Source organism: Oenanthe melanoleuca, chromosome 2, assembly GCF_029582105.1.
Source record: "Oenanthe melanoleuca isolate GR-GAL-2019-014 chromosome 2, OMel1.0, whole genome shotgun sequence".
Classification (NCBI taxonomy): Eukaryota; Metazoa; Chordata; class Aves; order Passeriformes; family Muscicapidae; genus Oenanthe; species Oenanthe melanoleuca.
In genome coordinates, this window is record NC_079335.1 from 90488041 (window position 1) to 90506082 (window position 18042).

Here is an 18042-nt window from a genome sequence, read left to right on the forward strand (position 1 = left end):
CTCCACAGGTTAAAAGGATTTTGTTGCAGAGGCAATTTTCATCAGGTTTTTACTCCAGGGCAAAAGGAGGAGTACAGGGGAGATGAACATGTGTTAGCCCTGGAGACCAAATCCACTCAAGAGCTGAGGATTCTCAAATTTAAAGCACCTCTTGTTAGAAGAGCAGATCAGGCTCAGGGCTATGCTGAACAACCCAAGGAGACAGACACATAACATTTTGAAAAAACTTCATCTTTGAACCAGGAGGGAGCAGGAAAGAATAAAGAAAAATGTAAATTTCAGTAAGGAATCATATTTCTCATTTAAAAGAGAGTGCCCAAAAAGATAGTAACAGTAGGATTTCAATAAGCAAAATCTGAAATCTCCATGGAATTTCTTCCAAGCACTTTCTAGCAGGTGTTTGCTCAGAAAGGTGGTCATAAATGAAAATAAATTAGTTGAAAAGAATTCTGCACAACACTGCAGCCTCTCTCGGGGATACCACTGTTCATTGTCTTGCACAGAAAGCATTCTCAAGAGAAACAGAATTCCTGTTCTTCCACAGACTGAAAATATTATTTAAGGAAAATAGAACATTTACAACAAAGGGGAAATTAATTATTTATCTCTGCACATACATAAGAGAATGGAAGACAGATGTCCAAAATATATGTACAGTCAGGGAAGGAATCAAAACACTTAGGTCTGAAATGTGCCAGAACAGATGAAGAAAAAAATGACACTAACTGAAATATAGGGAAGCTGTAATACTTGAAAAAAATTTCCAAAGGAAATGGCAAGGAATGCAATTAGTCTTATTTTAGGACACACACTGTTGTCTCTTGTAACACAAAGTGAAAAGAAATACAAGAATTGCAAAATAATTTACATAAAATTAATTTGGATAAGTGGAGCATTAAAAAAAAAACTTAAAATGTTAACATTATAAGCATTGCTAATCTACAGCCAGAAGTATTTACACTTTCTGCATGTGAAGTTACAGATATCTGGAGGATAAAAGCTGAGTGAAAGGCCAGTATATTTCTTGTTTGTGTGATTCTGTGTCAAGATCTTGTCAACAGGAGTTTGTGGGCCACATTAATCACAATTATCAGTGCTCTGAGTTACTTCCAAGGAAATGTTTTCAGTCTGGTAACTTTGCCTCATGTTTTATGGATAATGCTTTTTGGTTTAGGAAAAAAAAAAGTATAAAAAAATCTTATTGATGCAATATTTCACATCTCTGTGTCTGAATCATTAGTCAGTTTCTTCACATGTCTCTAAGGGAGAAAAAAGTAAGAAAGCATTTCAGAAAATGCCATAAATTACATGAAGAAACATTTTTTGCAAGTCTTCATTCTGTATTGTTATGGACTTCTATTGCAATCTATACTGAAGCAGAAATATATGGTGTACCTTGCTGAAAAGAAATTCCAGCACTTCCATTAAATGGAACATTTATGAACTACTCCAAAGAGTCTGTAGATTAAACATGCTCCTCTTTTATGAGTCAGCTCTGACTTTCTTGTGCCTCAAACTGCCTGAGAACTGACCAAAGACAGGGCCTGGCAACACTGGGGCAGAGGAGCTCTGAAAGGGGGTAATAAAGGAAGGTATGTCTCCCTGCAGCTTTGTGGATAAGTATAAACAGAGGAATTCTTTTAGGTTCTCAGTTCTCCATGCTACAGCAAGTGCAGCTTGTGTCAAGAGGCCAAGCAAAGTATTACTGAAAGTTTCATGATCTTCTGTGAGGATATTTTTCCATGGTGTCCAGACAAAAAGAAGATACTGGGTTTTTTTAAGTTTTCCCAGTCATTGCATGACAATAGAGTACGTTGAGCCAAAAATCTGCACTATTTTTTATACCCTAAGCAGAGAGTTAGGTAACCTAAACATCTCCTGTTACTATTTTAAAGCAGGGTCATGTTCAGCAATTTAGGTAAAAAGGGGGAAGAAGAACCTGCAGAAGGGCAAAGAACAAATAATTCAAAAGGAGCACCCAGGTAGAGAGAGAGAATATGCAGAGGCTGGAGGATATAGATACTGAGGGAGATGATGAAGGTGCAGTGATAATAGAAAAAATATGTGGAATGAGGAACTCTATAAGAGCAAATAGAAAGATGAGGAAGTACTGGTGAAAAAAAGGGAAGCAATGGGGTCCAATGCACTGACTGTAAGGCAGAAAAATGGCTTCTAGGGACTAGAAGAATAGAAGCTTGAAAGAATGAGCAGGGTTAAAAAACCAAGTCAGCAGGCACCCAATCCAATTTAAGCATCATAAAGGAATCTTCCTTCAGGAAAGCCTGCAAAGAGGAATGCTGTTGGACAGCTACCTACAGCAATTGAATGTCTATGTTCTGATGTTACCACACACAAAGTGCAGGAAAAAAAAAACCAGCAATGAAAAAATGCTCCTTGTTTTCAGGCAAGTAATTTTAGTGATTTTTTTGTTCATGTTTACTTCTCCAATAAGCAATACTTACTAAGACTCTGGAGAGTGGAAAGAGTTCTTACAGGATTTTTTGGTTTCAGGCTGTGGTTTCAGAAGTTTCTTCAAGAACTGTCTTCTCTCCTGTCATTTCTCCAGTTCCATAACCCCACAGAGAGAAAGAGTGATGAAATCTCAGGAGGATCCAGACGGCTCAAAGCTCTGAAGCCTTGCTCCCCCAAGCCTTGTCAGGACTACCAGGTAAGGGAACATCTGGAGCCTGGTAACAGCCCTGCCAAAGGAAGGGCACTATTGCCTCAACCTGCCCCAAATAATACAGATGTTGAACCACTGGCAGCTACTTTATGGCCAGCTCTACAGCTAGGAGCAATGAAACCACAAAACAGTAAGAACAAGAGAAATTTTCAGCTGAAAAAGGCAGTGAAACTACATGAGCAGCATGTTGCCAGAACACTTAGTCTGGTAGTCAAGTCCACAGGCTATTGATGAGAGAAAGATATGGTCAGGTTTGGATGAGAACCTTGGGCTGGTAAACAGGGGGTGAGGTTTCTGATTTTGTACTTGGCCAAGTTCTAGCTCATAAAGTAAGCAGCTCATTGCTCGGCTGCTTTCACCAAAGATACAAGACGGTACTGTATTCCTGCAGAGCTTTTCAGCTCTGTGATTTTGTTGCAAATGGACAGATAAAACCAAATCAAGACAATTTTAAGATTTCTTAATGACTTGCACAATGACTCTTTAATGTCAAAGATCTTCATTTTGAGAGCTACCTACTCTGTCCTGGCCCTTACCCCATGCCAGCTCTTGCTGCCTTTGCAGCTCCAGGGAATTCACTTGAATGAAAGGGATTCTGCTGCCCATTCAGGAGAATTTTCCAGACATTTCTAGATCTTTTTTACTTCCTAATCTCCTGGTAAGTACAGAAAAGATAAGTTACCAGCAAGAGCAAATTTATAAATGCCCAAAAGATTTTGACTAGCAACATTTCACTGGTCCTGTTTTAGTTGCTGTCTCAACACAGAAATATTCATTGTTCTTCAGTATGTAGAGAAAGAAACCACAAATTGGTAAATGTATAACCAAGCAAGTCCTGGCTAAAATGCAAAGATCATTTTCTATTTGATGCTATTCAGTATTTCAGAAGCAATTCTTTTTCTACACTTTGATAAACAAGGTTATATGACTTTATTAAATACTAATTAAGTTATATATTAAATTAACTCATAAGAAATCTGTACTTTCAAAATAATTAAGCACAGGACTAAATTACTTTTAGATAAGCTCCCTTCACAAACATCATTAACTGTAAAACATTTATTGCAGAGAAAATTACAAAATTATAGTGATATTAATTCATTTCACATTTTACACTGACTGAAGTTTAGTAGTAAAAATTTTAAAAGTCATTGTAATAATAGTGTGCCCTAAATATTTTGGAAATTGGAGGCATTTACTAACTGCAAGCCCTATACATAAGGAAGGAAGTTAATGTGACTATAAAAAAAATAATGTGACTTGCAACAGAGGCTGCCTCATAAAAACAGTAAGTAAAATTAAAACAATGCAAAAAAGAAAAAAAGGGGCTCATAAAATTGAATAGCTTGCTATGAGGAAAAAGAAGGACATCTGTTAATGCCTGCATACAACATATTTTTTTTTTCTTGTTTTGTTTGTGTTTTGGGGTTTACTTAATTTAAAAGTATCACTGTTGTACAAGGCTCTTTTCCAACAAAAAGCCACTGCCTTCGTGATTGCTTTGCATGTGTATTCATGCCTGTGACTCCTGTCACAAAGCAATGGAATTGAAAAGAACCTGCTAGCAATATACATATGAAACTATAAAAAAACACATATTTTTATTCCCTTGGTACTATTTCAGTCCCAAGCTTTTAAGCAATTGCTTCCTCTCTTTTGAAAATTTTGAATTTGTAATACAATTTGGCATTATTAGAAAATGCTGACATCTGACTACCTCACCAGAAACTGTAAAAGATGCTTCCAGAGGTTGCTCCTGTAGACAGCACTCTCCCTTACTGACAGGAAATATGGTAATGCTGGAGCAAAGGAAAAGCTGCAATAGCTCAGTCATCTTTATACATCAACAGCTACAAAAATAAAGGAACGAGTGTCATAATACAAGGGTTTTTTCTTCTCCTTGTTTTGGTCCTTCATCTCATTTACTCTCCATGTTTCTAAACATCCAATTTATTAATTGATTTAAATTACAGATCATTAGGCCATTTGCATTTTGAAATTAAGAAAGCAGTTCTCATTCAGCCACATCTTTTTTAATTCCATGCCTGTTCCATAACTCAGCCTTCTCTTGAGTACAGTAGTGTGCTAAGGGCTAAACGCTCACAAAACAAATGCAAAAGCCCTGAAATGTCTGCCCTGGTCCCATCATTCCAAACTTTTACACCCTCCTGGTAGGAATTAAGCAGCATGTTTTCCTGCTGATAAGTATATATTTTCCCATTTAACATTTCACACTAGTATTCGCTTTGCTAAAAGCAAACCCAAAGAAACTCATTGTGTGTTTGAATAAAGTGGCTGCAAGGTTTGTCATCATCTTAGATCCCCACTGGCATTAGAGCACTCTGGCTCCCATGATTCAGCACTGTAACAAATACACATCTACAGCAAAAAGGGTTCTCATTTCTTACTACAGATTTGTCTCCTACTACGCAAGGAATAAGCCAACAGGTCTTGTAAAATCTCTGCAAATGAGAAGCTCTCTTTCTTCAGCAGCCTTTTTATCAGCTTTGACATTACAGAAGTCATATGGTCTGTATTTTAATGGCAGATAGGTTTTTAGTCTTAAAAGCTGTCAACAGGAAAACACAGACAACAGTTCTAACTCACAATGCAGAGCAGATATTCGCCAACCCAGGTTTGTACTCTTTGGCAAGTTCATAATTTTATTGAAACCAATTCAGAGCAGGACAGCAATACCTGGGGTTCTGTGCAGCTTTCCTTATAAATAAGGGTTGGCTTTTTTCTTCCTTTTTTTTAGCCAGTAACAAAAACCAGGAAATTGAAATGACTACTAAGACCTCATAATACTCAAAAATAGATCTGGAAAACTGTGGAGTGGCTCAGCCCATCTCCACTCTATGATTTCTCCAAATCATAGATTTGGAAAACTCAAACTTCACAGTTTATTAACTCTAGAATTTTTATATTTTATGTAGAGAGTTACTTTGCATGCCATGTGACCACAATTAAATGTCTGTATTTGAATGGAATAAGCTTTAAATGAGGATTCTCCCCTCCAAGAATTTTCTGCTATACTTCTGAATTTTCTATTTTCCTGATCAACTTGCTACACATACTCTTTACAGGATGTGGCACAAACCAAATAATTAATAGGCTGCAGGATTTTTTTTGGTGGTTTGCTGTCTTTTTTACTTTTTAAACCTCAAACCAAGCTGCTGATAATTAAATGTACCTTTGGTGCCACTTTCATAAACCCAAATTCTGCTGAACCAGATGCACTAGTCTAAGCTCTAAACCTCACACTGCAAGTTGCACTAATTATTGCATACAAGATATTCAATATTATTAGGGTTTCTATGAGTGCAGTGGAAGCCTGATAATAACATTCATAGTGTGCCTTATAGGCTGCATACACCAAGGCATCAGCTCACAATCTACTGGATTTGCCCTGAGAAGTGGTGAATTTAAATCCTGCACAAAGAGCTTTCAACTCTAAGAAATTCTTTAATCATCTTGATTTAAGAGGATTATGACATGGATCAGTTGTAACATAAATGGCATGCTGGTGAAATTCGCAGTGTATTAAAAAAATAAATTCAAAGTAAATACACAGCTAGCCCAACTAAACTCAGTTGGAAGATTAGGTTAAGCCTTAAATACACAATGTGCATAATTCTTCAGATGTTAAGACCCAGGAAACAGTAACTTTCAAACAGTTTAGCACTCAAGAGAAGATTCCATACAATGCTAAACTGGCAGGGAAAAGGACAGCAAAGAATACAGAATACATTCACTACAATGAATATCTTCTTTTCATCTATTTCCATACACCCCAAAATATGCATGTGTAAACTCACTGTGCAGTTTATTGGTTTCAGATTAAAGTTAATTAATCACTTATCAGTGACAGCCAAATGCAGCTGGCTAAAATGCCGAAAGTCTTTTTCACTGTCCATCAGGAAAAATAAAATTATAATTAAAAATAAATAAAATTCCTAAGATAGTGAAAAATGCTTCCCTCAATCCTTTGAATTTGAAGGACTGTTTTGGAATAAAACTGCAAAGCCAATTTAGGAACTGCAATAAGCCTTCAGAATAGACAGTGGAGCTGTACTGATCAAAACTGTACTTGGGAGTCACGATTATCACTGTGTTCCTGGAGCTGCCTTCTAGTTTTCCATTAAGAGCAAATCTCCACTTCAGAATAAGACTTCTCACTCTAAAATGAACCTGAAAATGTCATCATTCAAGGCAGCAAGGCAGCAATTACATACCTACTTCAGCACCCGGTCTAAACTAGATTTCTGATTTCACTGTCAGCTGAGAAAATAAGCCAACCTGATTACCAGCTTTTAAGGTATTTTCATCAGCAGCCTCACTATCACACATCCACTGTGTGGGTCCACAGGGAAGAGGGCAGGCCTTCAGTGTATGAAGTACTGAGAACAAGTGAAGCAGTGCCCCCCAAAATGGGCAATGTACCCTTTGCCTGTCCTTTGGATCTCAAAATACTGTCCCAGTAGCAGAAGTTACTTCCAAACCCCAAGGGTAGCATGACAGGTCCTCAACAGATATGTAAACCAAGCACGTAGGCACAGGATAACTACAAGTATGTGCACAGCATGTCTCACTGCCAGAGAAAGCCATGCCCACTTATTTGTATTATGAAACCCAGAGGCCCAGTATCCTTAAACATTAATTTCAATTTAGTTTTTTTTTGTTAAAAATGAAACAGCTCTTTGGTTTTTAACAAGATTTGTCCAGTTTGCCTGTTGGCTTTCTTTCCTGCTGGCTTTCTTTCCTTTTAACTAAATTAAAGATTCTTGTTCCACAGCTGTAGTACAGCATTCACATTAACTTGTAATGAATACTTAAAATGCAAAAAAATCCCCAATATTCTTTGGTCTGTTGAGTTCTCAACACACTTCCATCATTTCAATACTAAGCACACTATAATTGAGCAGATTATGCTTAAAGGCTGCATGGTAATAAAGAGAACAAATTATGAAATAAACTAAGCATCTGAGATAGTAAATCAACGAAAGAAAAATTTTCTTTAGGGTATCAAAATGACCAGGTAAAACAACAGTTAAAAGAATCCAAGGGAAAGCCAAAAACCTTGAGGGAAAAAGTTAGAGTTGATATTAAAACTCACCAATCCCTCAGCTGTTAGAAAAATCAAAAAATTAATAATATCACCTGAGGATTGAAATGGTGGCATTTGGGAAAACCCTGATGAAAATGCTGATGAGGGAGAATGGGACTCCAATGAAATAAATGAACCTCTGGCTCCTCTTCTAGAAAGGAAGTGGTTCTAGAATTAAAAATTATGCCCATAATGAAGACTGAAGTGCTCAAAGGACCTCAAGGAGGTCAGAAAAATAACCATGGTCAGAACTACTCCCTGGGACCCCCTACAAGTGGCAAACATACAGGAAAAATATGGATGAAAACCAGGGGAGTAAGAGACTGAGCATTTGTTGAGAGTGAGTGTCTCAGGAGCAGGTAGACTATTGCTAGACAGAAGTGGAGTTGATGGATACTGGGGGCCAGGAGTCTTATTGAACCTAGGACCTGAGCCTATCAATCAACCCCATTCAATAATCAGCAGGGTTGCATACTGGGCAGGAGGAACAGAGGCTATGGGAAAGAGCAGGACCAGCTTCCACACTCATTTGGCCATCTTACGAAATATCCACTACTGTTACAAGGCAATGTATGGACACTTAAATGGATATATCCCAATCTCCCCAGAAGTTGATCCTAATATGTTAAGATCTCTGTTGAAAGAAGCCCTGATGACATTTAAAAAGTTTTCAGTAGGGTGACAAGGCAAAATGAGAGGAGATGTAATACATAATGAAGTGTTACAAGATTCCCAAGACAACCTATCCTCTTGGGCGAGACTCTTTCATAACACAGTAAACCACATAAGGGAAATGAGCTGGGAAACTCACCCCAGAGAACAAACCTGGGCCTTTGAGAGGGGCCAAAAAACTGAAGTGCAGAGACTTCCTGAGTGCAGATGAGGACTTTTAAACATACTCTGCCTGAGATAAAAAAAAAAAGGATCAAAACACCCCTGAAGCAAAATGAGCTCTGGAGAACAGCGGTAGCTTTAGGTACGCCCCGTGCAGCTCTCAGGCAACAGGAGAACACTTAGTGAAAACAGTGCAAGGGGGAAATATGAAAAACAAAAAGCTTTCACAGAAAAGACATGCCCTCAACCCTTTGAGGAGAGGAAGAGAGATGAAAGAAAAAACCTCACTAAGTGCTGAGAGAACTTTACGCTTTATCACCTGCTGCATTATGATCTATCAATGGGCTGATAAAGGAGAAGCCCCATATTTATTTACTAGCAGGACCTAGAAAACATCCTTTGAAATATGTGATCGATAGAGGAGCTCAAGTTTCACTAAACACCCCAATGGAAACTGAGAAATTAGACATAAGCGTTAAAAGAAACAGGGCCCACGCACCAGAATTTAATGGACAAAGTAATTTATGTTATACTGCAAAAGTCAGTTTATGTTTCCCTGGGGAAAGACAATGGACCTCATACACCCTTGCAATCACAGAGCATGAAGACAATACTTTAGGATACAATATCTTTAAAAGAGAAATCCGGCAGCTGCCTGATGGGAATATTTGATCATTGAGGCCCACAAAAACTCCAGGTAAATTTTCTGAAGAGAATGAGAACATTAACTCAACATACAATGGTTTTAAGCATGTACTGACAGGAATGGAAGTGGTATTTGGACTGTTGGCTGTCACTAAAAGCAGGTATGCTAACTACTATCAGTATGCTAGCTAAGCTACTATTTCAGGGGTCTATAGCTGCTTTTCTAGTCTTCCTGTTCCAGATTACACACAAATGGATCACAATGGATCACTCTTGATCAGTGTGATGGTACTGCACTGGGACAGAAAGAAGGGTGTCAAAGGAATTTTTCATATTATTATGAAATTATTAACCTTATTATCCCTAAGTAAACAAGATGGTGGAATGTGCTGATGATTTGTTGAAAAGCTACTTTACACCTCATGCATCTGGATGGGATGAAAGGTTATCCTCTGTATTATATGAGACAGATAAATGACAAAGACCATGGTATAATGCAGACCTCTGCAGTGCTGGCTTTCTGTCCAGGGCAGTCTTTGACAATGAGGGTTGGCTGGGCAAGAGGATACTCCCATAGCAGCATGGCTCACAGCTCCTACAGCCTGCCTGGCCTGGGCTTCAGGCCACTCCATCCTGAGGTGTGACCGGAACAGAATGTACAAAAGAGAACAGCTTTGCAGGTGGTTACCATTTTGAATCATTGAAGCTACTGAAGTTCTGACTACAGTGGAGCTCACACACTCCACTGAGTGAGTCAGGAGTGAGTGAAAAGACTTCAGTTTCTCAAGAGTTAGAATCATAGAATAAGTTAAGGGTGGGAAAGACCTTTAAGATCATCAAGTCAAACCATCAACCCAGCACCACCACCATGTTCAACATTAAACCTTATCCTCGATGACATATCCATACTTTTTTTTAATATTTTCAGGGATGGTGACTCCACCACTTCCCTGGACATCAGGTTCAATGTTTTACAACCCTCTGTGAAGAAATTTTTCCTAATATCCAATCTATGCTTTCCAATGTGCAATTTGAGGCCATTTCCTCTCATCCTGTTACTTCTTACCTGAGAGAAGAGATTGGAGAGCACGTGGCTACAACTGCCCATTCCCACTTTTACTATCAGATCTTTATATATAGAGGTAAAATAGAGGATCACAGAAAGAACCAAGAGCTTCTCCAAAAACACACTTGAGCTCAAACTAGACAATCTGCTGCCTTGAAGAGCTTCTCTGAATTACACAAGATGCACAAAGCATGGAAAAGCTGAAGCGAGAAGCAAGCAGTCACTTCTACAATAAACTTAGTGACTTTCCAATCATTTCTGTCAGCAGGTGGAGAAGCAACAGCATTACATACAGAGACATAAATATGTCTGTCATGTCTATTTATCAAATATGGCTATATAAATATATATTCTAGCTCCTTAAAAAATGTGGGGAAAGGGAATTATCACACTATAGGATAAGAAAAATAGTTTCTCAAAGAGGATGTTTATGCGTAAATTTGCAAACTGCTGCTGCTGTCATAACACAGAAAGGGGGAAATTCTGAAAGGCCTCCAGCAGCTCTGCTGTAGGATCAGTCTCAGCAGCTACCAGCTAACTGGAGCTTCTGTCTGTGTTCTTCCCCCAGGGTCGAGTAGTTTACACAGACCCAGGCAGGTAATCAGGGATCCTCAGGGACAGTGAAGGGTCCTTTGAGAACACCAGCTCCTTCTCTTCACCTTATTACATGGCAGACCAGTGGGAAAATGGTCAAAATACTTTTTTTTTTTTTTTTCTTTACCAAAACCATAATGATAGAACCATATGAGCTTAACTTCCAAGGTATACTAAAAATCATATACCACTTCTTGTGCTCTGTAAATGAAGCCAGGAATGTGGTGGCTACGCACAGGTGCACTTCCTAAGAAGAAAAAACTTTGGCAATTCAAGAACTATTCAAACATGTTATTCTACTATTTCACTGGTTTGACTGAAGACCAAAAGATACTATGCTACAATAGTGTTTATCTCAGTACTGACCATTATCTTGAAGGACTCCTGGTAAAGCTTTTACTGCCTGTTTTACTTTAGTAGAGTGGTTAGAAAAGTGTTGTCTGGACCCAGAATTCTCTGGGTTCTGGCTTTTTTTGTCTTTCCTTTTGGGAAGCTGAGGTGAGGAACTGTTTTCTCCCTGGTCACTGGATCCAATGGTAGATTTAGATTGCCGATCATTTCCCTGAAAAGAAGAGGACGTAATTATCAGAGATGCAAATTAAAACAGCTTGCTTTTAAAATTTCATTAAGGACTAGTACTGAGTGCTAAAGAAGCATAACAATTTACAAATAGTACATTTAAGTGATACCTTAAACCATCCAGATAGTTTATCAACTTACTGTATGATCTGACCAATTAAATCCCCAACAGCTTCCAGGAGAAAAATCACATTTATTATAAGAAAATAATGTTTCATTTAATGAAAAGAATGGCTAGATGAATCTAAGCATGCATGTATATTAGATACAGCTATCTCTCATCCCTATGTGAAGACAGTCACAAGATATAACAAGTATAACTTGTTAATAAATCACTGTCTGTGTAAATGAGACCTGGGCATTATTCTAATTGTCAAGAAAAGCTAGAGGAGAATGACAGTCTTCATGGGGCAGTAACACATTCAATAGAATGGAACAGAAACTAGTATATTTTATTGCTTACTTCTTTTTAGTAGCTCCAGTGACTTGTTTTGTTTTGTTTTGTTTTGTAAACAGTGAATGGACGTGATCAACTACCACAACTGTAACGACAGACTGAGAGTCTGATTCCCTGCATTCTTGTACTTTTACAGTAAACTGCACGTGTAGAGAACTGGTGAAAACAGATACTTAGATTCTGTTTTGGCACTAAAATTAAGTCCAAAGAGAACTCTTCTTGTAGCAATGTGGGGTTAGGCTCTTCTCCCGGTCAACAAGAAACAGGACAAGAGCAAAGGGCCTCAAGTTATGCCAGGGCAGTTCAGGCTGGACATAAGGAAGAATTCCTTCACTGAAATAGTGATTAAGCATTGGAACAGGTTGCCCTGGGAAGTGGTGGAGTCACCATTCCTGAAAGTGTTTAAGAAACAACTGGACATGGCATTTTGTGCTATGGTTTACTTGACATGCTGATGATAGGTCAGAGATCGAGCTCGATGACCCTGGGGGTCTTTTCCAACCTCAGTGGTTCCATCACTCATTTTGTACACACATAAATAGCTATACGAAGCAATGAAGGATCAAGCTCTGTATGTAGTGGTTACATAGAATAAAACATACCAGATTGCAAACCAGTTTAGGGTCATTTTCAGACTCAGCGTTCAGAAACACAAACATTTTCTGCAAAATGTTTTGCAAAAGGCATATAATTTGAATAAATACATAAACATATACGATCAGGTTTATAGGAAAGCCCTCAAGCCAGCAGCTGATCTTTGCTATGGAAGCTTTTATCAAAAACAAACCAGCTCTTATCACAATATTTTCTCAGATTTCTTCTGTCTAATTGACACTGCAAATAGCTACAGATTCATCAGGCTTTAATAAGCATGCCACCAGGTGGTTGTGGATTTTTTTCTCTTCAGATTTAATTAGAACCCAAAGGACAGGGACTTTCCATCTACCAGAATTTAGCTGAATTGCAAATTTAATACTTACACTGCCTTTAGACTTTCGAGATCCCACAATCGGAGGTAGTACAGAGGTTTTGGAACTGCAGAAATGAGCCATATATTAGAATTGTGTACACTGTCACAGACACTATGTATCTGTAATCAAGGTAGATAACACCAAGATGGCTATGGCAACAGAGGTAATTGTTTTTTCACTGTGTGTTTTCACTAAGCATCACTCATTCTGTTTACTAGACTATGTTTAACTGCATAACTATTAACTTATTCAAAAAGTGCATTACCCCACAATGCATACTTCATATACCAAAACCTTGCAAAGCAGCATCCAGTGAGATACTGTGTGAATGTTCCTTACAATTTCCATTTCTTTCCATTTATTTCAATTAAATGTTTCCAAATTTTCATGTTTTTCAAAGGTACAAAAAGCACAAGTTTCTTCTTACAGACACCCAGTTTAGGACTCTATAATGTGATTGTTGTAGTCTAGAAAAAGTAGACTCAAACATAAAACAGTCTTAAGGGAGTACATATTTCACAAAACATTAGTAATCAAGAGTAGACCTAAACTGTTGTAGCTGCACCAAATCTCATTCAGTTGTACACATTTGTTTCCAAAGGAAAAATAAATAGGATTACTTTCACTTGGATTACTTTTTCTCTGATGCTAATTTTGTGATACATGATCAAGGGGATACTTATGAGATGACTTTGTCTTCTGAATTTCCATTTTTGCTTTTGTTATTTTTATCTCAACTTCCTCTGCTGCCAATGAAGTTTTGCATCCATACTAACCCATGCATCATTCTTGGAATAACTTTGTACTTTACTGGTGGCACTTTGCAAACCAATTGACACACACAGGAGAAGTGTATCATATACCTTTATAACTTACCCCTGTGGCCTTCTCATTGTAGATTTGGACAGGAGATCACCATACGGCAACTTCTTAAACTTTTCTCTACCCACTGCAATATAAATTTGCCCATTCTCCAACTCTGACCCATTCTGAACAAGTTTTCCATCTACAGTGTAGAGTCTGAAAAATATGAAAATGCTTATTATAATAAACCTTAACATTCAGTTAAGTGCATTACGAGCACTGAAAGCTATGTTAATCTAAACTCACTAAATATATATTGAATTTCCAGATATGAAACCCAATAAAGTACAGTGGACACCATACAATGATCAGTAACTACATTAAAAAAAAAAAAACAAAAAAACAACCAATCAACCAAAAATTCTAAAACCCTACAAAAAACCAAAACAACAAACCAGCAAGGAAAAACAGCAAAATAACTACTTAAATCACAGTTTATATAAAACTAAGAAAGTATGAAGTGCTATAATAGATGAAATAGTCTCATAATTTCTAGAAAGAAATAAATGGCTTTATACTTCTAAGGTCTTCAATACCTTTTCCCTGCTACCTTGGAAGGAATCTATTCCATGAGTTCCTGACCCCTCTCCTACTAAGTTCCACCTTCTATCTGTGCTCAGGGAACTCTGGAAGAACAGGTCATTCATGACTGAAAAAGCCCTGTGCACCCAACACAGACCATGCCAATAATATTGCATTTATATTGTTATACTGTGTAGATCAGAAGGTTGGAACCTGGTGGGAATAACAGGAAATACAATACTACATTAAAACAAGAAGCCATGTACCTTGGGTACCTACCAATAATGATTATGCCCATTAAACCAGGTGGATTTTTACCGTAATGACTTCTTTTTGAGAAGAAAGAAATGCATCATGGACTGCTGGAGGAAATTTACTTCCTTGTCAAGTTTGTGATTTTATTTTAGCATGGTCTAAACAGTGAGTAAGGAGGGAACATTCAATAATAAATTTCCTACGAAGCACAGTTTGAAACTCAACAATATTTATATTTAATTTAAAAGTCAACAACAACAACTTTCATTTAAGTCTTCCATGCTGGAATGTTGAATGTCTAACTAACTGCCTTTCTAGAAGCCTTCTACAGCAGCTATACTATGTATACATTTACAGTCATAAATTTCAACACAATGCAAGGAGATATAAAAGTATATACACAACCATACAATGAACATTTGGTGAAAAATATCAAGAGGCTACTTTGTGTACACCCTCGACTTCTAATGTGCTAAAATATTCAGTTTAATAGAGAAAGAGCTTTTGAAATTGCTACATATGGTGACATAACCTTGAATAAATACAGGAAAAAAAATCATGCACTCTACTGAACCAGGAATCACACAATATCTGAGGTTGAACAAGGTCTCTGTCATGCCTTGCAGAGCAAGAACTAGAGCAGGTTGTTCAGGACTGTCTCTACATATGTTTGAACACCTGCAAGGATGGAGATTCCACTGCCTCTCTGGGCAATATGTTCCAGATGACCATTACTGTAAATCTCTTTTTTCTTCTCTTCAAGTGAAATTCCCTGTATTTCATTTTGCCTCTTGTCCTATCACTGTGCACCACTGAGAAGAGCCCGGTTCTGTCTTCTTCACTCATTCTCACTAGGTATATGCACACATATAAAAGATCCCCTGAGCCTTCTCTTCCTCAGGCTGCAGAGTCCTAGCTCTCCTCACACAACAAATATTTTCAAGCCCTTCTCTCTGTGGCCCTTTACTGCACTTGTTCCACCATGTCCACATCTTTCTTGTATTATCCTCGTGAAAGTACCCTAATTTTCTATGTGCCTTCTGCCACATGGGAACACCTTTCTGAGCACAGATTGAAAATTCTGAAAGGTGAAATTGCAGCTATTTTAAATCTAGATCACATTGCTGCCTCCTTGAGAAGAGGTATGCTAACCTCATTTTTACTACTCATATTTACTTCACAGTGCAAACATTCCACAGACATGGCAGCAATTCAAAGAGCAATTTATGTTTCACTACCACAGAGTCAACATCAGTTACACACAATGAAAATAAAACAAGCTATCGGAAAATCAGCAGGAAGCCTATTTCTGAATTAATCTCACTGTGTTCTGCTAGACTGCACTTCACTTTGAGAACTCAGGGGAAAAACCAGCAAATCAGTGTACCACAGCTTAAGAATTGTTTATATATTTGTATGGGGCTGCAGATATAGAGGGGTACATACAAAATAACTGGGTTTTTTTTTTGTTCCCGATCTTTCATTTTGTTTGTGCTTTAAAGTTATATTTAAAGTGCAGAAGTTGTTTGTTTAATATAACACTAAAAGATGTTACAGATTACCTGTCAATCTTTATTTGTATTTTTCACCCTGAAAATAATAATCATAAGAGCAGAATCAAACATAATCAATCTCTGAAGATGAAAGTGAAATCAAAAATGTGCTTTTAAAAAAATGGATCTTCAAACAAATAACTAAATTGACTTAACAAGCACAGACAAGTTTTGTGACACTAATTTCTAAAGCTAATTTTTTACAATTTCTGAATTTTGAAGCCACAACTTTCACCCACTCACTTTGCCATAACCATTCACAGACTAGCTGGGCTCTCCCTGGCTTTTATTATGTAATAAAAAAATGTCCCTGTGGTCACTTCTTCTGAGGATGACCTAGGTGAGAGGATTGCCCAGTGAGAAGTCACTGGGCTCCCATTTTCCCTCCTGAATCCAAGCTAAAAAGTGGCAGCCAAAAGAAAGCAAGCATACAGGCTGACAAAGGGAGACAAAGACACAATTTCTGGGACAATATTCCCAAATTCCCAGCTGCTGATGCACCCAGTATTTGCCCACCAGGTTGCTGCACCCCATCCCCATTAACAATCTGGCAAGCAGAAAATCTGCTTTCCCATCAACTCCCCTCTCATATTTCTTGCTTTCATCCCTATTCAAATAAGGGTGATCAATAATTTCTTTTTTTAAAAGCCCCATGTGAAACTGTAAGACTTGGTTGCTTTTTAAGTCTTTTAATGACACAGAGAATAAAAAGCTGACATGGACATAAAGCAGATTTTTGTAAGTCCACTTATCCTTCTTTAATCAGAAATTATATCTTCTCAGTGTCAATTGTCTTGCCAGATCTCCTTCAATGCTAACATGGTTTCAATAAACCCCAGCAAGTAATGTGTAACTCACTAGAGAACTATGATCACTTTACTAATGGATTTAATATGTGTTCCTAATATTTTATGGAGAAGAAAATGAAAACTGAGTTAACAGAAAACCATCAAGGGGAAAACATTCAGTAATTAAAAATGTCATGTACATCATCTTATTGTTGAAGGATTAAAGATGAGCATGGAAGGGAACATCTCAAAAGGAATCTTAGTTATATATTGAATGCTTTCATGTACAACATTCAGTTTCACCAGTGACACCAAGTAATGAGAATAAAATGTGCAAGATTTTTAAACTGCTAAACAACCTGAGAGCAGAAAGAATTGGTACATTGTAAATGTCTTTTCTCCCTTTGTTCACTTCTGAATTACACTCACTGAGAAACAGATCCAGAAAGCTTCAACAAATGCAGGTTTACTTTACTGCAAGTGAAAGTCCTAAGTAGCCAGCCAGCTAATAGGAGCAAAAAGTGCAGTGCTGAGAGGAAAACCTGATGAGAGCTAATATTCAACAGCATCACCTCAATCTTCTCTCACCCTTATCAAACAGGAAATAAAGCAGAAGAACTAAAAGACTACCTTATCTTCATTGTTTTGAGAAAGATTTTGCAAGCTTAGCCTCAGACATTGCATAGGCTGTGAAGAATGGTTTTCCACAAAAGATCCTTTCCCAGCTGATGAAGAGATTTCTGTAATGTGCTCTGCATGGGGCAACACTGGAATGTCGGTAATCTGCTTGCACACCTTGACAGCCCACTTACACTGCAGTGTTTCTCACAGACAACACATCTATCATTTTGCTCTAAAATTTGTAACTACCAAACACCATTTTAGGTAACTTATTTTACATTGCATAAGCCTTAAAAGACGGAAACCTACCTTTCCAAGAGGTCACCTCCCATTCCTCGGATACCTCAACAACTCAGACCAGCTGAGATATTGGAACTGGCAAACCCCAACTACAACTTTGGTCTTGGCTTTTATTAAGAGGCTGAGAGCTGAATATGAACCACATCATAGTCTTGGCCCAGGTATACAAACCCAAAAGAATATATAATACTCTCCTTGAAATT

The 18042-nt window shown here is 37.7% G+C and overlaps 1 protein-coding gene across 2 annotated transcripts in view; it reads right to left on the reverse strand.

The window, feature by feature from the left end:
- Nucleotides 1-18042, reverse strand: part of DCDC2 (doublecortin domain containing 2) — a 52501-nt gene that overhangs the window by 18264 nt on the left and 16195 nt on the right. For both annotated transcript variants that reach the window (XM_056485459.1, XM_056485458.1), the window contains exons 5-7: nucleotides 13813-13956; nucleotides 12946-13000; nucleotides 11296-11491 (exon numbers count right to left, since the gene is read on the reverse strand). In XM_056485459.1, coding sequence (XP_056341434.1) covers nucleotides 11296-11491; nucleotides 12946-13000; nucleotides 13813-13956 — 395 coding nt within the window. The remainder of the gene's footprint in view (nucleotides 1-11295; nucleotides 11492-12945; nucleotides 13001-13812; nucleotides 13957-18042) is intronic.